Source organism: Stegastes partitus, unplaced genomic scaffold (genome assembly GCF_000690725.1).
Source record: "Stegastes partitus isolate 25-593 unplaced genomic scaffold, Stegastes_partitus-1.0.2 Scaffold295, whole genome shotgun sequence".
Lineage (NCBI taxonomy): Eukaryota > Metazoa > Chordata > Actinopteri > Pomacentridae > Stegastes > Stegastes partitus.
In genome coordinates this window covers 72,334-95,794 of record NW_007578026.1, presented here as the reverse complement: position 1 = coordinate 95,794, position 23,461 = coordinate 72,334, and the positions used below count along the sequence as shown (strand labels likewise).

General features: G+C 43.1%; 2 protein-coding genes across 2 annotated transcripts in view; both read left to right on the top strand.

Annotated features, from left to right (window-relative positions):
• Nucleotides 1-11,228, top strand: part of atosa (atos homolog A) — a 30,819-nt gene extending 19,591 nt beyond the window's left edge. The window contains exons 2-12 of the mRNA XM_008283018.1: nucleotides 741-925; nucleotides 1,569-1,765; nucleotides 3,768-3,893; nucleotides 4,064-5,942; nucleotides 6,355-6,480; nucleotides 7,302-7,390; nucleotides 8,444-8,540; nucleotides 8,852-9,010; nucleotides 9,172-9,240; nucleotides 9,611-9,810; nucleotides 9,946-11,228. Coding sequence (XP_008281240.1) covers nucleotides 741-925; nucleotides 1,569-1,765; nucleotides 3,768-3,893; nucleotides 4,064-5,942; nucleotides 6,355-6,480; nucleotides 7,302-7,390; nucleotides 8,444-8,540; nucleotides 8,852-9,010; nucleotides 9,172-9,240; nucleotides 9,611-9,810; nucleotides 9,946-10,099 — 3,281 coding nt within the window. The 3' untranslated portion in view covers nucleotides 10,100-11,228. The remainder of the gene's footprint in view (nucleotides 1-740; nucleotides 926-1,568; nucleotides 1,766-3,767; nucleotides 3,894-4,063; nucleotides 5,943-6,354; nucleotides 6,481-7,301; nucleotides 7,391-8,443; nucleotides 8,541-8,851; nucleotides 9,011-9,171; nucleotides 9,241-9,610; nucleotides 9,811-9,945) is intronic.
• Nucleotides 11,229-12,550: 1,322 nt separating this feature from the next.
• On the top strand, nucleotides 12,551-16,788 carry LOC103358163 (cAMP-regulated phosphoprotein 19-A). The gene is made up of 3 exons (XM_008283017.1): nucleotides 12,551-12,738; nucleotides 13,716-13,838; nucleotides 15,105-16,788. Exons 1-3 carry the CDS (start codon nucleotides 12,682-12,684, stop codon nucleotides 15,273-15,275), a joined length of 351 nt encoding a protein of 116 aa, XP_008281239.1. The 5' UTR covers nucleotides 12,551-12,681; the 3' UTR covers nucleotides 15,276-16,788.
• The last annotated feature ends 6,673 nt before the right edge of the window (nucleotides 16,789-23,461 follow it).

The following is a 23,461-nucleotide window of genomic DNA, read 5'->3' as shown; positions in this document are numbered from 1 at the left end:
AATAATAATGGACAACAGAGGGGCTCAGCATGAGCTATAATTTAAATGTGACAGCCAGCTGATTATTCCTTGTCAGGAGCCTTTGTGTGGCTATACAACTGTTAATTTGAACAGAGTCAGAGGGGAATAGCCTATTCCAAAACAGTGAAAGGTTGATTCAGCCCTACTCTGTCCTGCCAGCCCCACCCACACTACCCTGGCAAAACTTGTGAGGCACAGAGTGGTGCAGCACACACTCAATTATTTCAGCCCTGTACTTTTCTCGTGTATCTGATTGAGTTTTTGAATGTAAATGTTTTGCCAATGAGTGTTAATAATGTCACCGTCAGCGCTGCCTATGTTTGTGTGTACTGTAATAGAGAAGGAGCAGTCAGTGTGTGGCTTCACCCCTCAGCTCAGCTGACATGGAAGGTCTAAATATATTCCTTTGAAGCAGCCAAACTGGAAAAGTTGTGTCATCCGCCGCCTTCCCCCACACCCCTTCTCTAAACAAGCCTTTCCAGCTGAAGTTAAATAGCCTTATCCACTTAAGCAAAAACCTAAACAAAGATAATCAGTCATGCATCATGGCAATACATGTGACTTTCTGCTCTTGTTTGGGTATTTTTATTGTCCCAGTATCAGTCCAAGAATAGGCAGATAAGTCATTTAACTTTGGTCCAACCAGTTCCTTGTTTGCTGTTTTAATGTGAAGTGATGTTGAAGAATATGCTGACCCTCTGTTTCTCTGTGTTGTCTAGATGCCACAGAGGAGTTTTTCGAGTACGATGCTGAGGAGTTCCTGGTGTTCCTGACCTTGCTCATCACAGAGGGAAGGACACCAGAGTATTCCGTGAAGGGCAGGACTGAGGGGCTGCACTGTCCGCCAGCCCAGTCAGCCATGCCGCCTCTTCACAAGCATGAGTGCAGCGACAAACTGCCCCAGGTAGGAGACTTGAACATACATTTATGTTCACAGCCTCTCATATGTTTTTTTTTTTTTTTTTTTTAATGTAAAAGAAGACAGTAGCTCTTCACTTTGAGAGGTTGTTGCTGCTGCATTTATGTAACTCAAATCATAAGCGTTAAGTAAGACTGGCTGTTCAAACTGGTTCCACACTGAACATCTTTGTTCTGAATGACCGTGATAATTAATTTTAAAAAGATACTGTCGTTTTCCCAGCACAACAGAAACTCAACAATCAACTTTTAGTGATCGAATCACTAGATTACAGCAGCTTTCTACGACAGTTCCAACAAACTCTTTATTTTGTAACCTTTTTGTAGTAATGATTAATTGCAGGATTGTAACAGAGACAGATTTAATTTCAGTAAGGTGTACCTAATAAGCTGAGTGTGCACTATATCCCTCTGTCACTGGAATAGAAATGCAAAAAGGAAATGCACAGTAAACCTTGTTTGAACTCCGATGTGATCTGAATGAATTTGCAGGGAATTCACTTAGCTCTAAGAGGGGCTCCTTTGGGTCCCATCTGCTTTGCCCCTAAGTTTCAGGAACCCCATGTTGACATTCACTAATGAGCACTAACCTTCCACCTTTGTCTGCGGCTGTGTGTGTGCGTGTCCAGTGTCGGCAGGCGAGGCGAACCCGTTCTGAGGTGATCCTGCTTTGGAGGAACAGCATCCCCATCATGATCGAGGTCATGCTCTTGCCAGACTGTTGCTATGGCGACGAGTGCCCCCCGAGTGACCCCATCAGCGACCCGGTCATCAAACAAGATGCTCTGCTGCTGGAGAGATGGACCCTGCAGCCAGTTCCAAGACAGTAAGGGACACACAAGCACACACACACACACACACACACACACACACACACACACACACACACACATATATATACTGTCTTAAACATGGACGATGCTAGAAAAGTAGACTCCTGTCTGTTTTCATAAAATACTGAGACAGTGTTTTTCATATGAACAAGACGGCGCTCACAAACACAAAGAGAAGAGACACACAGTACATTATATTTCCAAGGTTCCTGCCTTCTCCCTTCATCCATTTCTTGGTTATTTTTATTGCTTGCACAACTCGTGCTTTCACATACTCTGCTTGCTTTGACATTCTGTTTTGTTCATGCAATATAATTTTAAGCGCAAAGAACTCCTTCAGCAGGCAAATTTTATCCCTACAAACATCTCCTAGAGTTGCTCAAGATTAAGTAACCTTATTTCCCATTTGCAAAGGTAAAGAGTACAAGAGTTATTTCATTCTTGCACAGCTGTCTCAGTCAAACCGAAAACAGAATACAAATAAGAGAAGTACTAGCTGAAATAGAAACACATGCAATTTACAGTATCTGAGTCATATACTGAAGAAACACAGAGTTGTGAAATAAAAAGAAGCACAAAAAAGACATGAATGTAGATGTGAAAAATACTTCCATATATACGTTGTGTCGAGTGCCTTAAGGTTTGCTAAAATGAATACATGTATGAGCTTGTACAGGTTTCAGCAGCACACACGTAGCACAGCGTGATCATGGGCCAGTTTGGTAACAGTTGAAGTCTGACAGCATGTTGGTTCAGCGTCAACAGCAATGTATTCCTCCTTCTTTTATGTCAAAATTTAATAATACACTTAAAGGATCTGAAAAGGAAATGGGAAAAGAAATTCAAGAAAAAAACTTGAGTTAAAAAAAACTGAATTACGAAGTTACTGTGCTGTGTTTTATCGCGTAGCCATGTACAGACCTTGTTTCTCACTACAATGTTATACCTGCGTCTAAGGTCTTGTTGAGGTTGCCAGCCCAATTCCACTATTTAGATTGTATCCAGGTTGATTTTAGAAATTCTGGACAGCAAAAAAAAAAAACATGTTTTTTTTTTTTTTGTTTTTTTTTTACAACCTATATCCGAACCACATTTGGACATGGTTTGAAATTCAATTCAAGTCACATTTCTACCGCTGCGTCTCAGTCCTGACGGCGTTTCAGCCTAAATGGGATTTCAAAGCGTCTTTTGCATCACACGCAATGCAACACAAAACCACCACGTTAAATCCAGAGTGACAGAAATGCTGAGCAAAATTCTTGCTGCTACTAGCAGAGTGCACAACATGGACAACAACAATCTGTCTGTCTGCTGACACTTTGGGGAGAGGCTTCCACCGCAGCCACAGCAACCCATGCAGATAGCTTGGTTACATCTCGACAATCACAGCCTGTCCTAAAGATGTGATTTGAAAAACAAATCTAATGGCCAGCAGTCCAAACTAAGCCCATGCAACAAAGACTATATTCATAATTCATTTATATAGGGCCCAAAAATGTATGAACCTTCACAAGGCCTGTCGAATTGCTATTACCTAATTAGATATTTGAATAATTTTAATTTATAGCAAGTTATAGTAAGGAAACATTTTTGCAAATTGTTATAATGTATGTTTTTGTAAATGTAAAAAATTCCATTGCAGTGGAGGTACTTGAGTTTTATCTCCCACTAGGTCTATTGATCATAGAGAAATCTACCGCAAAAGGTAAATACTGAAGGTAAAAAGCTATAAAAGAAGAAAAACCTGAAATAGTGCACAAAAATACAGGCCCTAACATAGAAAAACGTGATAACAAAATGTAAAGATCCAGATAATTGGCTTGGCACTCAGGGGGTTAATTAGCCTTGCAGATCGGCCCACTTTCCTACTCACATGTGTATGAACAGGGAACGCTTTATGTTTGAAAAACACACGCACACACATCCCTTTACCGTTTTCTCATTAACCTGACACACTGGCACACTTCCACCGCTTTTTAACTGTGTTTTTAATAGAAGCGGCGACCGTTTCATTGAGGAGAAGACCCTGCTGTTGGCTGTTCGCTCCTACGTCTTCTTCTCCCAGCTCAGCGCCTGGCTCAGCGCCTCCCATGGCATCGTCCCCAGAAACATCCTGTACAGGTCAGACGTAGCGCTAAGTGAAGACTTGGACAGTGGTGGGCTGAAGGTTTCTCAGTCAGGCTGTCAGACTAGAGTGTTAAAGCTACAGAAAACTTGCTAAAGTTCTGTTTATTTCAATGTTATAAACGGGTGTAAATCCTGTTTACTGAATCTCACTCTCTGTCCAACAGGATCAGTGCTGCTGATGAGGACTTGGTGTGGCAGTTTTCCCAGCCGCCTTCAGAGCACATTTTCCCTGTCCCCAATGTATCCCAGAGCATCGCGCTGCAGGTTCGTGTCCAGTCGCTCCCCCGACAACCCACCTACCCCACCCTGGCCTGCAGCATCCACACCGGCCTTCCTCCGCTTTACAGCAAGACTCCCAGCCTCAGCCCAAACCTCAACAGCCATGGTGGCCTGCCCACCCTCAAAAAGAGCCAGGACCCCAGCAAAGACAACCTCCTTCACAACTCCAACATGTACAGCAAGAGCTCCAACTCCATGTCTGGCCTTCTCCTCAACGGCTTACCCATTCCTAATCTTCCCATCAACAGCATCCCCATTAACAGCCTTCCTCACACCGCTGTGCAACATCCCTTCAGCAAGAAGAGCCAGGAGCCTGCTGAAAACCACACCTATCAGAACGGAGAGCTTCCGCAGGTCAACATCCCCCAGCGTCAGGGCTCGCCGCTGTTCCACCGGCCTTCTCACTCCCCCACGCCCTCCCGATCCCACTCCCCCTCCCCACTCCCTACAAGTAAAGCAGGGAAGTGGCTGTACTCAACCCTCAATGGTTCATCTGACCCCACACAAGTAGAGGACTATGGTTCTGGTACCAACAGCAGTGAGAGGTCAAAGGGTCCCATCCCTGAGCCTTTGAGAGCTTTTAAGAATTTCTCCTTGGCCGAGCCACCTCGTTGCCCCTCCCCGAGGCCTTCAGCATCCGAGACAAACCCCCTGATTGGCTCCTTGCTGCAGGAGAGACAGGAAGTTATTGCCCGCATTGCACAAAGGCTTAACTTCTGTGACCCCACAGCGCCACCACTCCCTCCCGGCCTTTTTGCATCTGACAACCCTCCCAAAGCCATGTGGGGCAGTAACCATGACGACATAACTGCCAGTAAGACCAAAGAGCCTGAGGTACCACCCTATGAGTCCGTGGGACGCGTGTGGCCCACCCCGTTCAACACACCCATGACTGACACTTCTTTCGGCAAACGGGAAAGCTCCTCCCCTAAACCTGCAGCCTGCAGGAAGCTGAAAATGACTGAGACGAGAGACAAAGATGAGGAGAGGAATGGAGAGAAGGAGCGAGACAGAGAGAAGGAGAAAGACAGGGAGAGGGAGAGAGACAGCTCCCTCATCGCCCAGGCAGTGCAAGACATCACTAGACTCATCCAGGAGAGACTGTCTGTCCCCTCTCTGTCCCCCAGGCACAGCAGAAATGGCAGCCCTCTGCACCACACGCACACAACAACAGTCACACACACGGTCCGCACGTACTCGCACACCACGCACGTCCCACAAGCCTCACACACTGCCACCAACGGCTACACTAACGGCCACATACCCAGCCATGAACCTCACAGAGGCAGCACGCACACCGCTGCCACACACATGCCCGTTTGCACAGACAAGCCCCAAGTCGATCCGGGGACCGAATGCCATTCTCCCCGGGCCCAAAATGGTGCTCAGTTTACACTTGAAGAATCCTCATTGAGAGGCCAGTCCTTTGCCCAGGCTGGCCAGCGTTTACGAACTTCCCCCCAGGAAAAGCTCAGAGTCAGGACACCCAGCAGCCATGAAAGCCCCTCTGCCTCCCCTGTCCTTGAGAACAGTCCAAGGAATGCCCAGATTTTTAGCTGGGTTTATAGTGATGCCAGCCCAGCCACGAACTGTATCAGAAGCCACGACCACAGCAAGCCTCAGCCTCAGTCTCGGTCCCAGATGCAGATGCACAACTGTGCACCAGCCCAGGCCTCTGCCCTCCAGGACGAGAACCAGGCACCCTCGCAGTCTGGATGCTCCGGCACATCCAGTCCAGACATGACTCCATCCCCTACTGTCCTCGTAAGGGTCTTCTTTTTTTTTTTAATTAGCTTTGTTTGTCCATTGACATTTGTAGCTTTTGCACTTTAGTTCGGTATGTACATATTAAAAAAATCTGAAAAAAGGTGGACTTGCAAAGCCCCTGTTCCTAGTCTTTATGCCAGTTTAACTGGGGATAGCTTAGTGTTTGCCATGCAGTCATCAAAACAATATTGATCTTCTCACTCTCAGCAAATCTATTCCTGTTCCTACTCTTTCTTTAATCTCACAAATTACTAAATAGGCATTAGGCATTCTTTAAATTTAGCATCCATACAGGAAAGAGCCTCCTGATTTATATTGTCTTGTCTTGGGAGAAGCGTGGCTTGATAAATGCAGATAATTTCAGTTCATTTGCAAGCTGTCTTAATCTCTCTCTGTCTCTGTGCTCCAGCGAGCTCACAGCCCCTCCCCACTGCGTCCCTGCAACAGCTGGAAGAAACAGAATCGCCACTCATTAGACGCCACAGCGACCAAGGCCTTCCACCCCTGCACTGGCCTGCCTCTGCTCTCCAGCCCTGTGAGAAAAACACACTCACACACTGCAGCTACATCTACACAATAAAACTTTGTGTCATTCCCCACTTGTAATGTGAACATTTGTCGAGACGACACTTCAGTCACATACAGGCTTACAGGCGCAGGCGAATGCCTAATGACTTAGTCGTGATTAGTAGTCACTGTCGGTGTCCATGCAGTTGTGTTTGTCATAACACCACACTCACTACCCTGTATTCCAGGCCATCTGTAGCATTACTCACAGCACTTTCACCGGTGAAAGTACTGTGATTCTGTGAATGTTTATCATTTAGAGACTTTGAAATATCTGGCAGCTGTTTTCTTTTATGGCTGCTGGGCTACTGAGTAGTTATCCAGAGTTAATGTACACACAGGAGCACACATAGCAGGAGGTAAGGCGTGTGAGTGACCCGCGCCTCATCAGCCATGTTAAGTCTCATCACCACAGTTTCCAGTCTGATCACTCACACATACAAAAAAACTGACCTGAACACAAACACACGCACACACTCATAGAAACTCTGAACACATAAGCTCACACATACGTCATGATACAACATGTAGCAATATAGTATGTTGACATTTCAAATTCACCGTTAAATTTTGAGAATATATTTTAGTAGTTGATGTTGAGAATGAGTTTGTTTAACCGTCATTGAAAACTCACCTAATTACTGAGTACATACTTTGAAATTTCTCTTCTATGAGGTGAAAACTTTCATTTTGAAATGTAAAAAAACATTCATTGGATACCTTACACGCTCAGACCGAAGATAAATGATGAGTGCTCTGTGTTAATCACGTCCTTTGTGTCTGCTGCAGGTTCCTCAGAGGAAAAATCAAACAGGCTACTTCGACCTAGACACCTCTCTGGCTGGCTGTAAGGGTTTGCCTTGGGCTTCTGGGAAAAGGTGCGCATTTTCTCTTACTGTAGTTACAAATCTCTGTCTTACTTTTCCTACAAAGTGAACGTCGGGTACTTTGACTGGATTAATGCAGTCTAAGTCACAGTTACAGGACAAAGATTTTTTTCTATTGTTTTACAGTTACCTCCCACATCAACTGTTGATTGTAGTACCATCTGGATCTAGTTACTCATACTTTTCATCATAACTTTAAAAACCTACTTGTTTTTCTCACTTTGTAGCATTTCAGCTTTTATTGTGTAACAAGCAGGGGAAACTTTACTCTCAGTACTTGATTGGTTTACTGCCAATTTTATGAAGGATCTATATTAAAGAGCTGCAGTTTGCCACATCCAGGCTCTTGAAACAAAAGCCTTGGATGAACAGTAGCATAAAGGAGGGATGTCTGCATGTTCGGAGACGAAACAATAACAGCATTCTCAGTGGTAAGGTTAGGACTTTTCTGCTCACGCTGCCACCTGCTGAAGCTCTGCTGTACTGTGACTGCATCTAGAATCACACATATTCAACTCAAAATGGCAGACAGAACTGAACTGGCTTTCTATACACAGAGATTCATGGCTCTGCCTACACACAGCCAGTGTGGGTGGAAGCTCAGTGCTGCTTTTTATAAAGCAGATGTTTGAAGAGTTTGGCATTCTGGGTTGAAAGTTCATTTCAGTCTCTAGATAGATTGTGGTCAGTTTGGCTGTGGCTGGCAAAAACCACTGTCAAACCTTTAGATATGATTTTTTTTTTTTTTGAAGTCCAAAACGTTTTCTTGGCTAAATATAACACGTGACTCAAGATTGTGTGACCAGTACATGCAAATGGTAGTATTTCCATCTGCTCTTCCAGTGAATTAAGTTGTCAAAGTAACAAACATTTCAAGATAACTGACAGCGTGTTTACACACAAATATAATCAGTCTGAGATCATTTCATCTCATCTGGACCGCACGCCTATTCAGGCATACCTGGGATTTTTGTCTTGTAAACACCTTAAGCCGCTCTTACATCACACATTTAAAAACAAGTTGTGTGTGTTTTAACCCTTCAGGGTGTGTCCAAAGAGAGACGGATACACGGATGAGTCTCAGCAGCTGTTCAGTGCCAGTGCTCCACCTGCCAGTCTCAGTCTGCTGGGAAACTTTGAGGTACAACACACACAGAATCTTCTTCTTCTTCGGTCATCATTTTGAACAATAGGTCACATTCACCATTTTGTATCCTTTAATGATTCCAGTCTCATTGGGAATTCATTTGGCTGCTGCACTTCTTTAAGTTACCATCATGCAGCAGCTTGTAGATTTTCACTGCTAGTTTGTTTTGTTTTCATTTTTCCAAAGATTACTCATAACTTTGCTTAAAGGAGGAATTGATGGAAAAATCAAAGTGCAAACTATGTGTGTGAGGCTGTGAGGGAAAATAAGCAACAGATCTTTAAAGCTGAACTCTGTTTCATTAGGAGTGTGTGCTGAACTACCGCCTGGAGCCTTTGGGGACGGTGGAGGGTTTCACAGCTGAGGTTGGAGCCAGCGGATCCTTCTGCCCCAGTCACCTTACCTTACCCGTGGACGTGTCGTTCTATAGTGTCTCCGATGACAACGCTCCCTCACCATATATGGTGAGATCGCGTTTTTCAGCCACTGAATAATTTATCTTTTTTCTTCTTTTTTAGCCTGCATGGCTGAGCCTACAGAAGAAACAGTCTGTACACAATGTGTGTGAGCTCCCGTGTTTTACTTTGATGCGCCTGCTTCTGACTGTGATTGTCTTTTTTTATAGGGTGTGATAAACCTGGAGTCCCTGGGAAAAAGGGGCTACCGTGTACCTCCATCAGGAACCATTCAAGTGGTGAGGATTTTTTTTTGTTCACAGTTGTAAAAATGTGAAGAATATTTGTCTGTAAAATATCTGCATCACAGTGCACACAGCTGAGAACAAAGAGGAGATTACACCAAGTATCAGAAGGAAAGGGAGACTCCTAGTGGTTGTAAAGGAAATGTCATCATGTGAAATACGGATACATGGCCTTGTTTTTATCCATTTATGGTGCTTGTATTTCTGCATTTCAAAAGGCATTATACGTTTTATACTCTGTTTACAATATTCTATATATTCTCTATATATATACAATATAGTGTTCATTTTGTGCATCTTTATAGTTCAGTGAAATCAGGCCACAGCGGGTGAGAAATTAACGCTCTCTGGTTGAACCCCTCAGACCTTATTCAACCCTAACAAGACGGTGGTAAAGATGTTTGTTGTGATGTACGACCTACGAGCCATGCCAGCTGGACACCAGACCTTCCTACGCCAGAGGACCTTCTCTGTTCCCGTCCGCCGTGACCCAAACAATCAGACCAGCAGGAAGCCCCTCTCCCTGGGCCAGGGACGCACCTTGCGCTACCTCGTTCATCTGAGGTCGGCTGGCTGTTATTTTTCTCTGCACACACTGAAAGTAGAATATTATCCAGCAGAGGTGAAGTTTCTTCTGCTGTACTCATCCTCACTGTCTGTTTTCTCTCTCTGTCTCTCTCTCTCTACCATCCCCATCAGGTTCCAGAGCTCCAAGTCTGGGAAGATCTACCTCCACAGGGACATCCGTCTGCTGTTTTCCAGGAAGTCCATGGAGGTGGACAGCGGTGCTGCCTATGAGCTCCAGTCCTTCACAGAGTCCCCCATTGACCCGCCCTTCTCTCCCCGCTGCTGAGGCCTGATGCCCTCCCTCCTCCACCTGGCAGGCCACCACTGAAGCTTCAGTCACACCCTGATGCCAGCGATAGACTCTTATTCAGCCCGTTATCCCAGGGCTGCTATTTGAAAAGAGACGAGGACCGCAGTCAACAAGCCTCTTCTGGCCTGTGTCCAGAAACGTACATTTCATGCCTTCTGTCACCCAAAACTGACAGGGGGGTGGGAGTTGGGGGGGCTAAGAGCGTCAGAGACTCTTCAGAAATCAACCTTGTTCTCTGTTAAGTGCACAACTTGCAACAGACAGGTTGGGTCAAAGGTTACGGTCAGAAAGTGGGTTTTCGATCTTGTACTCTTGGTCAAGGTGTTCTTACCAGATTTGATAGCTAATTCTTTTTCCTGCTGTTGTGTGTATCCCCTCCAGCGTCTGGCAGGAGAGTAGAGACCAGTGATTGTCCACAGAAGCGGTTAGACACTTGAAATTAAAGCCAACAAACAAGGCTATTTTACTGTTGATGCGAATCAGAATATGAATTGGACTCTTATGTGTTAAATCTCAATGAATTTCTTTCTAATTGAATACAAGGCCCGTTCAGTGGTCAAAGATTCCGATTTTTAAATCCTTGAAGTTTAGATTGACTCTGCTGAAAGTAAACTCAGCTGTGACCCTGTGATTCCTGAGCTCGGAGGAGAGGGAGCGCACATGGAAGAGGAACCAGGCGGCAGACTGTGGTGCAACACTTCCCATGGACCACTAAAGAAGTCGAACAAGCAATCAAGACAGATTCACCTAAAAACATCACAACCGAACATCAGAAGTGCACTGTGGATTTTTTTTTCTCATTATAACTGGAAATGAAACAGAAAATAGTCATATTCTAATACTTTTGTACTGTTACAAAACCACTTTATTGGAAGTGTTGCAATAGAAAGAGTAACCTTAGTTTAGTGTTTACACATTCACTTTCAGTTTACTTACCATCAGTTTATTTAATATTTAAATTAATATTTCAGTTACTACTTGTGACGTCTGTCATGCTAAGATGATGTAGTGCAAACTGTATATCATAGTATGTATTTTTGACATTAATATTCAAATCTGAAAAAAAATATATCTATATATCTTCTAAAGCAATCTTGAAAATCTGCTCTGTGTCTTTGTGGTTTTCATTTCTCTTCTGTGTTTCCTGCTCTGCCTGCAGCTACCTCTCAGTATTCTGAACGAAATGTCCGCAATGTCACACCTACAGACAATAACTTCACTTACATTGACTCAACTTCTAATAAGAGCAAATGAAAGGAATCACTGACCAGTAGTTACCAACTCATAACGTCACTATAAATACATGCATTTGAAATCCATCACTGACAGGCCTTTTTTTTTTTTTAGCATACTGTTAGTGTGATGTTTTTTTTTTTTTACTCAGATGCACCACAATGTGCTCTTACGAGTAAATCACAATGCATTCCATGCTTATAAAGTTTGAATTAAATCAATAATGCAAGACATTTTTTAAAAAAGTATTTTAGTTTAAAAGTAGATCGCACTTTTCCAGTGATGAACAAAGATACTAAAAGGTTCCCGTCAATCATTTTCAAGCAACATGATTTGGAATATTGATCCTAAACTGCACAATTTGAAAAATAAAACCTATACAACAGTCATAGATACAGGTATTTGAAAAATTGTAACATTTCAAAAATAGTCTTTTACCTAAAAATCTGGTAAACAAAAATGATTGTTCAGACTGTCAGTCCACACACCAGTGTTCCCTTTTATAAACCTTTTGAAATCTATAAAACTGATTAAAATGGTACGATTATGATACAAAACAAAAGAATGGATGATGCTACCAGTGTGCCTTTGTAAATACTTTCTATAATCTATAAAAACGACAAGATTTTGATGCAAAACAAAAACAAAATGGATGAAAATAGTTAAAGCAGCCATTAAGAAAGGAATGCTACTTAAACAGAGGAAGCCCCCTGTGCTTCACACATTATTTTGATCTCTGTAAACAGTGATTTTATGTTTCACATGTTATCTTCAGTAGACATTAGAATGAAAAAGGCTAAATGTATTTAGACCGTTTTAGTGGGGAAACACATCCATCCATCATCTATACACTTGGTAATCCTCTCCCAGCTGATCTGGGGAGAAGACGGGGTACATCCTGGAGATGAAAACACTCCTGGGTATTGTTATTGCTACATACCCAGAAATCCAACACTGTGAGGGCTTTACCGTCTTATTCATGAGAAAGCGCAGAAAATAAATGATCTGTGCTGTGTTAATCAGAGCAGCACTCACCGTCCTCCAGATCTGCGGATTATTGCCTGAAATCTGGATTTGTGACACAGCACATGGGTCTAACAGCTGATCGCGATGTTACGCAATGTAAATCCCGACTCTGTACGGTGTGCGGGTGCACGGCAGGAGTGCCCGGTCGGGGAGCGCGCATGGTGTCTCCGCATGTGACGTAGTATTTCTTGTGCGGGAGTGAGCGCTGAGCAGCTCTTGTATGGGTAAAGTCAGAGCAGGGGATTTGTGGATCACTCGTCCAACTAGTGAGCGGTTGTCTTGATTGAGATCATTGAGAAATGTCGGGGGAAAACGAAGAAACACAGGCGGCCGAGGAGACATCGGTAGACGAGAAGGTAACTGTGTTTAGCGGTTTTAGCACAGGCAGCAGCAGCAGCAGTGACTTTGTTGTAGCTAACGCTACGTTATGCCGCCTAGCTTCGGCGCCCCGCGCTCGTCATTGTTGACATATTAATCAAAGCCAGATACGGAGTCCCGATTTGAATAGTTACTCTTGTGTGTCACATATTGTAACGACAGCGCGTTACCGAGTGACTGAGCCGTCGTTTCTGTTGCTGACAGTGTGAATGTTTCGGATGGTTGGTGTGAATGTCAGACCGTTAGCTAACGTTAGCGGCTCGCCTGTTAGCCGGGCTAACTGTCATGACATTCTCAAAGCAGCGGTTACTGTTAGCTCAGGTGCTAAAGTTAGCTTAGCTCAACTCAACACATTGCTGTACTCTGGCTCGGTGCCTGCTCAGTTAGCTTAAATTCTACTTAAGCCACAGCGGGGTTTTCTTTTTTCTTTTTTTCCGTGTTGCTACATTGCTGCCAAGCTCGCCTTCCCAACTATTAATAACATACGCAGCAAATGATTTTTACAGCACACTTCATGATTAATCCCTACCAACCCACACAAGTGTAGGCTAGCTCCCCAGTGGCTACTGTGTGAGGGGGCAGTCGAGCAAACACTAAGCTAATGCTTCATATGAATATGCAACAGCGACACTTTTGTCCTTTAGTTTCACACTATCCTAGACAGGTGAATGTTTACGTACCTTTGCTGACAGTGTTTTAACCAGGCTTGTTGAAATCGCGACTGTCAAGGGCTGTTACACATATTTTATTCGTATTTTTTAGGTTTTAGGCTCAACATTTGTCTGCGTTATTAACTGTATGGTGTTGACATATGTGTGTCGCAGAGCCATCAGCTGACAAATTGTGTCAAACAAGTTGAAGCCTGGTGAAACCTGAATGGGTGTGCTCTGTTGTTGTGCAGTATGCGGTTTTTGAGCAATATTCCTCGGTGCCTAATGCCTCTTGTTGTTTTTAGGAGGTGCAGGACAAGGTGATCAGTCCTGAGAAGGCAGAGGAGGCTAAGCTGAAGGCCAGATACCCAAATTTAGGAAATAAACCCGGAGGCTCTGATCTGCTTCGCAAACGCCTGCAGAAGGGGGTGAGTGATCTCTTGTGTTTGTCTGCAAAACATTCAGGATCCCTGAATGTGCTGTCCTGTCACATCAGCACAGTTGCACTGCACTGCCCTGTAGGTTTACTGTCATTAGGTCAATGAGTGATCAGAGAACAGGAAAATATTTCCACCACAGTTTCCTCAGAACACAAGGTGACACATTCTGTTGCCTGTTTTGACCAACTGACAGTCACATATGTTTAATTTGTTGTTACAGAAGAAGATCAGCAAAAGTTCACACTAGAAGGTGGAATCAGTATTTTTTTGTATAGTTTTTGCTGATAAAATTACTTAATTAGCTTTCAGAGTTGTTGCTAATTGTTAGCCACCCAATGAGGGAAAAATCACAAGCACTGATTGGCACTTGTCAAATGTGGAAGCATTTTCTGTAATGTTGTAAAATCTGCAACTTTCAGCCAGAGAAACCAGGCAGTTAGGAATTTTCACTTGGGTTCTAATAACTTGTGACTGGAGCCCTCATGGTTTTTAACCTTTTTTTTAATCTAAGTGTGTCAGTAGGGCACAGCCTGATAACCGCAGCGGGGCCTAATATGATGTCAAAACATAATTTAACCTGAATATGGGCCTGTGAAGGAGTTTTTTGATATCATGAGTGCAGATAACAGTGTTTGTTTTTTAAAATAATGACTCATCAATCAATGAAGATGGTAATTATTAGTTTGATTTATGTTATGTCTGCCTGCTAAACAAATGTGAATATTATAGCATAAAGGTGCTCCATCTAGTTTCCATGTAAACAAACTGCAGTTGTGCTTTGTGTTTATCCTTGATGGGTAGCGAACATGTTGAGGGCATATCTTCCCGTGCAAAATCATTTGCAAAATTGATTTTTGTGTTTGCATCATGTTCTTTTATGGAGTCTTCTTTTCACTGCTTTTGTTTGCACATTTTTACATCAGTTGCTTCCTCAAACTGTTTATCAGCTAAACAGCACAAAGCCAACGGCGATGTAGTTTATTGCTATTCCTTCGTGTCCATGCATGTCCCGGTGCATGCATGACACAAACAAAATAAAGATTGCTACATAAAAAAAAAAAAAAACAGCTCCATAGAACAACTAATGGTCAAAAACTCAGCAATGCAACTTTTAAAACATATTCACAAATTAGTGATATTTGCTCTCTCTGTCGTCTAAATAACAAAATCCTTTCCAAAATGTTTTTCTTCTTGACATCTGCTGCTTCTTCTCATTGTTACACTTGAAAATTGTAACATTATGTCTTTTTACAGCAAAAATACTTTGACTCGGGTGACTACAACATGGCTAAAGCGAAGATAAAGAACAAACAGTTGCCGACAGCTGCACCGGAGAAGGCCGAGATCACAGGGGACCACATCCCCACCCCCCAGGACCTGCCCCAGAGGAAACCCTCTCTGGTGGCCAGTAAACTAGCAGGCTGATGTGTACGCAACCTCAACGGCCCCTGCAGCACCCCTCAGCCCTAACCCTGTCCACTCAACGTCTCAGAGCTGTAACATTACCTCTCCCACCCTTTACATTACCACCCTGCGTCTGCCCCCCTCCACACCAGCCTGGACCCCGCCCAACTGGAACCCACACCTAGCACCCAGCGGACTGGCTAGCTGATACCTTCAAATCCTGTTTATTTTTGTTTCGACCCCGTCTGCCCCTGTCTCTCCTCTCCCCCCTATTCTTGTTTCTGTCCCTTGGTACTCCTCCCAACTGACTGCCCTTCTGTCATTCTCCTCTTACTTTTCCCTCTCCTTTCATATTTTATTTCTTTACTTCTATGTAAGATACACTGAATGACAGGACATCCGAGTGTGAGTGCGATGAGTGGTCTGTGATGCTTCTGTATGACGGATGGACAATGCATACGTCTGTGTTTACTGGCTGAAGAGAGGGGCGAGCAGTAGAAGCTGCACCTCGCATGGTTGGAGAGCTTAAGTACGGTGGTCATGATCCCTCAGTCTGCAAGTGTGTGTGTGTGTGCGTGTGTGTGTCTATATATATACATATATATATATTTCTTTTTGTTTGCCACAGGGGCAGGCGTCAGCCTTTTAGAACGTTTTACATCAGATTTGTATTATTCACTGTATGTCCTTATTCTAAATTATGCTGTCAATATGCTTGAGTGACTGACTGAATATAGTAATCCAGAGGCCAAGTTCAGTTTTGTTAACACTTTGATTGTGTCCGTATTAAAGGACCACACAGTAAGGGCCAGAGTGTCATATGGAACTGCATGTGTGACGCAGGGCTCCCAAAGGCGAACCTCATTGCGCTCTATTTTAATTCATTAAGATGCACTAAGCAGACATTTAAGCAGATGCTGAAAAGCTTGGGTGAAGCGTAAAAGCACTGGGAAGGCAGGTGGATGATTCATTCAAGACGTCTAGGAACTGGGAAATGTTCTCCTTTCGAGAGTGAAAGACGAGAGAAGGGCGTTGTTGCTTCAGACTGAACTGCAGTGTTGAAAGTTTGCGCTGTGTTCACGGTGCGCCGTTTCATTTCGGCCTCTGATGGCGGCGCAGTCCTCTCCCTGGGTCAGAGTTGTCATGAATGAATCATGCTCAAAGAGGGGTAGAGGGGTATACGGGACCTGAAAGCTAAATTCCTGTCAGTGGGGACCAGTGTTTGCGTCCTGTATGCTGTGTGAGTATAAATCTGTGGTTAAAAATAAATTGTACTGGGAACAAATAGTGTAATAACTTGGGGGGAAAAGAAATCCTTGTGTAATCATAAGTTGAAGTAGTTTTATCTTAAAATTGTCCTCGGCCCTGTGTAGTGCTTTTCCAGGGTCTTTACTGATTGGATGAAATTTACCTGTGATGGTGGTAAATGGAAGCTAGCACTACATCTGTCTGAGCTGTGCATGTATATGGCTGCCCTGCTGTCACGTTGTGCCATTTTGTTTTGTAAATAAAATAGTTTTGCACAAATGTTTAATTGCTGTGTTGTGTGTGTGTTATGTTCATATTTAGGGCATAACAAGGTGCTTTCAAATGGATCATAAATGCGGACATTTGGCTTTTCCTTATAGTTAACATTAGACAAGATTAAAAATGTTTTGATTTTCTATTTGCTATTAGGTACACTTATCAACATGTGTCCTTTTTTGGAGCCAGTAACACAGTCAACAACACCAGCATACTGAAATCATTTTCCATCCATCCATCCATTATCTATACACCGCTTAATCCTCACTAGGATCACGGGGGGCTGGAGTCTATCCCAGCTGACTCAGGGTGAAAGCAGGGGACACCCTGGACAGGTCACCAGTCTATCACAGCGCTACACTTAGAGACAGACAACCAAGCACACTCACATCCACACCTACGGACAATTTAGATTCGATTCACCTCAACATGTTTTTTTGGACGATGGGAGGAATCCGGAGAACCCGGAGAGAGCTCAGGCTGCACGGGGAGAACATGCAAACTCCACACAGAAAGATCCTGGGTGTCCTCACTGGGACGCAAACTGGCGACCTTCTAGCTGCGAGACAACGGTGCTAACCTCTGATCCACTTTGCAGCCCTGAAGTCATTTTAAAATGTGTATTTTTCCTTTTTAGTCTTACCCCCAAAACTAACGCTAACAAATTAAAACCTGAACTCTTCCCTTCTTTCTTTTTCCTCCCTGTTTGTATCCATCTCTTGTTTTTAAAAAAGCAGAATATGCGATCAAGGAAATACTGTGTTCATGAATACATTTAGGTAAAGCAAACAGATGAGATAAAATCATCAGAATTTAAAAGACATAAAAACAACATAGTGTTAGAAAAGCCATGAACATGACTGAAAGAAATGAAAGACAGTTCAAAGGACATTAAACTCAAGTAAAATCAGAAAGGCTCTTTGATGAAAGTGTCTTCTGAGCAGAGACTTGAGTTCACTCGCTCAGCTGACCTGATGTCCTCGGGCAGGTCGGTCAGAGTCTTTAGACCCTGACTGCAAACGCTCTGTCCTCTTTGGTTTTCAGCCGGGCCCCTGGAACAAACAAAAGTCCTCCGCCTGAGGATCTCCAACAGTGTACTAATGCATACAGTGCTAAAACATCAAATATGAGTAGGAGAGAGGTCATGAAGGGCCTTGAAAATAAGTTAAATTTGTCCTGGGAGCCAGTGTAAACAAGCTGGAACTGTTTTGGCTAAAAACGTGGCAGCTGACTTCTGTACAGTCTGTAATCAATAAAGAGACTGCTGGTTCAGGGAGGTGGACAGGCTGCTGCAGTAAGCCCAAGATGTAACAAAAGCATGTAAAATAGTCTTTGTGCTTCTTAAATTTAAGATCGATGCTATTTTTGAAATATTTCTAACATGATAAAAGCATGATTGCACAAGCTATGCGTTGTACTGCTCAGATTACTGTGAAATTGGACACAGAGATTCTTTACAACAGGCTCAGCAGGATCCAAAAGGGAAGCAGTTCAAGTCAGAATCTGTTTTGCCATGTGCTGCGACCCAATACCAAGAACCTTGTCTGTCTTCAGCTGACGAAAATGATTTGACATCCAGTAGAGAGGCAGTCATTAAGAGAACTCAGCATACCAGGTTCATAGGAAGGTACATCTGTGTGTCATCAGCATAAAAATCTGTTTATTCAGATGACGCGATGCCGCAGGCTGTTGGCATGTTGGATGTTAGATGCTGGCGTGTCAGTTAGGGCCATAGTCAGACACTCGAATGTCCACAAGTCCATGATTTGTTGTCAATCTCACGCATGTTACTCTGGATGGACGTCTCAGACAACGTGATCCTCTCAACTAAAATGTCTGTCAACTTCGCCAAACGCTTCAGGAACAGTGAGACAACATTACACATCACCTCATTCACTGTGTACATCACAGTTACTGAGATGTCTGTGTAGATTCTCAGTTATCCGGGTCATGGTAATCCTAAGAGCTTCAGTAAAAAGCAACCAAATGAACTTCTTTTTTTGGTTCTTGAAGATGCTGTTCCTCTCACCCGAAAAGACTTCTTCAGTTCTGTTTTTGTGCTATTGTTCAGTAAATTTAAAAAAAGTAACTGAAATTGGCTTTTAGCTCTATAATATAGTAAGGGCTATCGTTTACCTTTCACTTAGATACTTCTTTTCCTACAGACATAGTGATTTAATTCATTTCATTGCTCTCCAGGTTAATAAACATTATAAAGTAAATTTCCATAAAGAAACAGTGAACAATACCTTAAAAAACGGTGGAAAAATAATGATATTTTTAGGTGATTTAAATACAATAAAACTAATTTTGATGTGAACATTACTTACAGCTTTGGTGTTTTTTTCCCCAGTCAATATGTGAATTAATACTTTTTTCTGTGATTTTACTTGATACTTTAACAAAACAGAAAATCTGTTAAATAAGAAATATTTAGATAAAAATCATTTTAAAAATTAATATAACATATCTAGCATTTTCAGTATGTTATATACACTACTATAATTTCTTTCAATTAACATCAAATATGTGTAAAATGATCATGCATTTTCGTTGACAAAAATGCAGTAAAACTTTTGTAACGTCGCAGTCAAACGTGAAAGAATGAATTACCATTTGTAAAAAAAAAAATATAGATCTTTGATATGAATGTTGTCTACAGTTTTGACCTTATTATTTTTTACAGTTCATGTCTAAATTAATACCCTTTTCCTGTATTTTATTAGATATTATCTGTAATTTACCAAAAACAGAGAAAAGCTACAGAATAACTGTCATTTCTTTCTTTTTTTTTCTTTTACAGAGCACGCAGGCCCCTTGCTATTGATTTATCTGTATCAAAAAATAGTTGGAGGATTTAACATTTTATAAAAATCAAAGATTCTCAGAGCTGTGCAGAAGTCTGAAGACTTTTGGACCTCATAGCTGACGGTCTATACAAATTACAGCTCAATATTGTTATTCATTTAATAGACAGTGGCAGCAGAGCCATGACAAACAGCCCCATTTACATTATGAGATTTATATTGGAATCATTTAGCTAAAGGAAAATGAAAAATCTGATATACAGTGTTTTTGTTCCCCCAATCTAGAATGTTTTTTTTCATTGTTTGGATTTGTAGTGCCCTCCTTCTCCTGATTGTAGTTCTACACATTGACCATCAGGGGGCGCAGTTTCCCACGCGGCCGCAGCTCCCTCGGTTTGGCTGAATCATTTCATCCATCATACCCAGAATGCAAAGTGAGACACCGAAACCTCAGCAGCAGCAGCCTCGAGCGTTTCAGGTTATCATGGCGATAAGAGACCCATCTTCCCCCTGAGCCCCCCAGCAGCAACAAAGGACTCGTCCCCCCGCTTCAAGGAGCCCCACGCCGGCTCCCATGCAGTGCGGAGACCTGCCCGACTTCTAGCCCAGATTGGAGCAAGGACATAGCGAGTGACCGTCATGGCAGCGTCGGAGCTGTACACAAAGGTAAAAACAAGTGTATTTTCATATTGAGCCCCCTTGTAGCTGCCAGCTAGCATGTCGGCTAAACAACCGTCCTCGTCGCAGGTGCAGCGTCTCGCGACATAGCTTCAAATTTCTCGGTTTTTTTCTTGCACAAAGCTGACAGACACTTCGGTGTTCATGTCGGAAAATGTGCCCGTGTAATAGCAGGGTTGGCGGTGGCGCCTTAAATGAATGAAAATGACTGTGAAAGCTCGTAAAAACGTGTGTTTAAATGTGTGTTTAGGTTGGAAGACGAGGGTGCAGCTGACAGAAAACCAACGTGAGCAGATGCGGCACAGATCCGCCGCGTTTTTTCCTCCTTTCTCTCAGGCTCCCTTTTCATCCTCATACGTTAAGAAAAATAGCATTTATTACTATTAAAATCACATTTTTTTTTCCTCCACGGTTTTGTTCGTTCACCAAAAACTAGGCATCATCCTCATATTTGACATCATCCCCCCCACTGGAGGCTCGGGGACTGGGATGATGCAAAGGCGGTGCCAGCCATCATGGAGGCTTTAAAACCACAATATCTGGTTTCAGCTCAAACCTCCGCATCCATACATCCTCCAGTCTTATGTCTATGTTGTTGCTTGTCTGAGCTGTGCCAGCCCGTTTCTCCGGGATGTGCAGGCTGGGTACCGCTGAGATGCTGCGATGAACGCCGCATCCACATAGTTTAGCATCCCTCCTCTTAGCATCCTGGATGTTTGGGGCAGGCGGAGGCCCTGAAGCCTCAGCGTGGCTGTTTACACCCAAATACAAGGGGAGGATAATGTGACTGAAGAGGCCCGCTTGTTGCACCTAAAGGTCACAAGTGTTGCTGCTGTTGTTGTTGTGTGTCAGTGATTGCAGAGATGAAGGAGGTTGTGTGTTTGTGTGTGAGGAGAGGAGATGAGTCACCCATCCCCCCTACTTTGACAGCTGGTGTGTTCAGCTTGAATAGTGGCAGCGGTGGAGAGCAAACGTGATAATTGCTGTTGGAATTCATGTTAAACTGCAGAGCACAACGTCTTCTTTTTATTTTCTCGACAAATTGAAGGATTGTTCTTTCATCATAAGTGGTGTAGATGAGCTTAAACAAGCTGATGTCAAAATTTTTTTGACGTCTTTGTCGGCAAGTGGACACTGATGAAACGTCTGGATCCTTACATGCTCCTGAGATGCTGTTCTGTATCCGACGCTAACCTTTGACCTTAGAGACCCAAACGAAAAGGCAGCAATTCAGTGCTGCGTTCAGGGCTGACAGAAACTTAATCAGTTTGTCATCGTCCAATTCTCAAAGTCATTGTCTTGATCACAAATTCCAAACAAGCATCACTTCTCTCATGTGACTATTCGCATTTTGTAATTGAATGTGTTTAAATTTTTGAGCATTGATTGGCCAAAGCAAGAAATTTGAAGACATTGCTTTGGTGGAACTTGTACTGGTGGCTCGGTAGCGCCGTTGCCTCACAGCAATAAGGTCGCTGGTTTGTATCCTGGTGAGGACACCCGGGATCTTTCTGCGTGGCGTTTGCATGTTCTCCCCGTGCAATGTGGGTTCTCTCCGGGTTCTCCGGCTTCCTCCCACAGTCCAAAAACATGTTGAGGTTAATTGGTGATTCTAAATTGTCCGTAGGTGTGAATGTGAGTGTGCTTGGTTGTCTGTCTCTAAGTGTAGCCCTGTGATAGACTGGTGACCTGTCCAGGGTGTCCCCTGTCTTCACCCTGAGTCAGCTGGGATAGACTCCAGCCCCCCATGACCCTAGTGAGGATCAAGCGGTGTATAGATAATGGATGGATGGATGAAGTTTAACACATATGTTATTCATTCATTTAACCTTCATTTAAGTGGATGTATGGAGGCCATCTTTACAATAGCAATACAATAGTAAGAAAATATAAGATGTAGGCACACAAATAAGAGACTTGGATAACAATAAGAAGAAAATATTAGATGCAAAGTCAGTTCAAAAACAAAAACATGAAATGGAAAACCTGAACTTCTTAAAAATCTATTAAAACAAGAGCAGCCAAAGCCTGACTGGCCCCGTGGATAACAATGAGTCCGGCTTTAGACTGTTCTGCATGTTCTTCCAAGCTCAGTGAAAACAGCACCTGCAGAGTAATCCAATCATTTGAGCTTGTATGGTAAGAGCCCATATTAAAAGGCTGTTACGAGATAGTGTGAGGGGGTTAAAAAAAAAACAGTGAGAGCCTTATAAATAAATAAAACCCACTGCGAATCACACCTAATAGAGAGGGATGCTCCCCCATCCTTAGCATGAAGCTCACAGTGATGAGTGTTACGACAGTGGAAAGGTCTAAATCTTGACGCAGAGTGATAAATATTGTACAAGGACTGCAAAAATGCATGCACCGTAATCCAGTACTGACAGAAAATTGAATTAATATAGTAAATAATAGAGCTTTGTTGGTTAAATAGATAATTGTAATCAGCAAACAATTAACTGTCAAGTCATTTTTGTAGACAAACATGCTGCCCAAACATTTCCTCGTTAATATCTTTCGCTTTTAGGCAACACAAGCAGTCTGAGGTTATCACCATGGGCTTTAGATTATTGTGTTAGCTATTTCTCTCTTCATTTTATGAACCGAAGGAATTGATAAATCAAAAAATAAAAATGAAAAAGACTGGCAGATTCTTGGATAATGATGTGTTTTTTTTTTCATCTCCAGCCCTAGAGTATGATTAATTTCCGGCACTGCAGGGTTGCAACATTAATTCACTCCCTTCTAGAAGAAACAATATTTAGATGCTTTGGTTTTGCTTAAATAGCACCTGGGTGTTCAATTGCAACCAACCACAAACTAAATGCCAGTAGATATTGACAAGAGGCTGCTGAGTTGGCTTCCTCTGCCAGCAGGCTCTGGCTTGGAGCCATCCATCAACTCAACCGTCCTATTGCTTAAGAATCTCGTTGGCTGCTAAATGGCTTTAATCGCGGGCGAATGTTTGGATGTATGTGTCAGTGCGGCCGCTGGGAAGCCCGAAGTCAGTCTCTGCTTTGAATGGCACAGTGTGTTTTAGAAGTCGGCCTCTGATGTCAGACCCCTCTCTGTGATTTGCTTTTCCAGCACAGGGATGGAAAACACTCTGCCCTTTGTGTGTATGACTCAGCCTTATAGAAGCTTATTGAGTGGGTCTGATCATGCACATACACACAAACTTACACAACCAGCATCAGA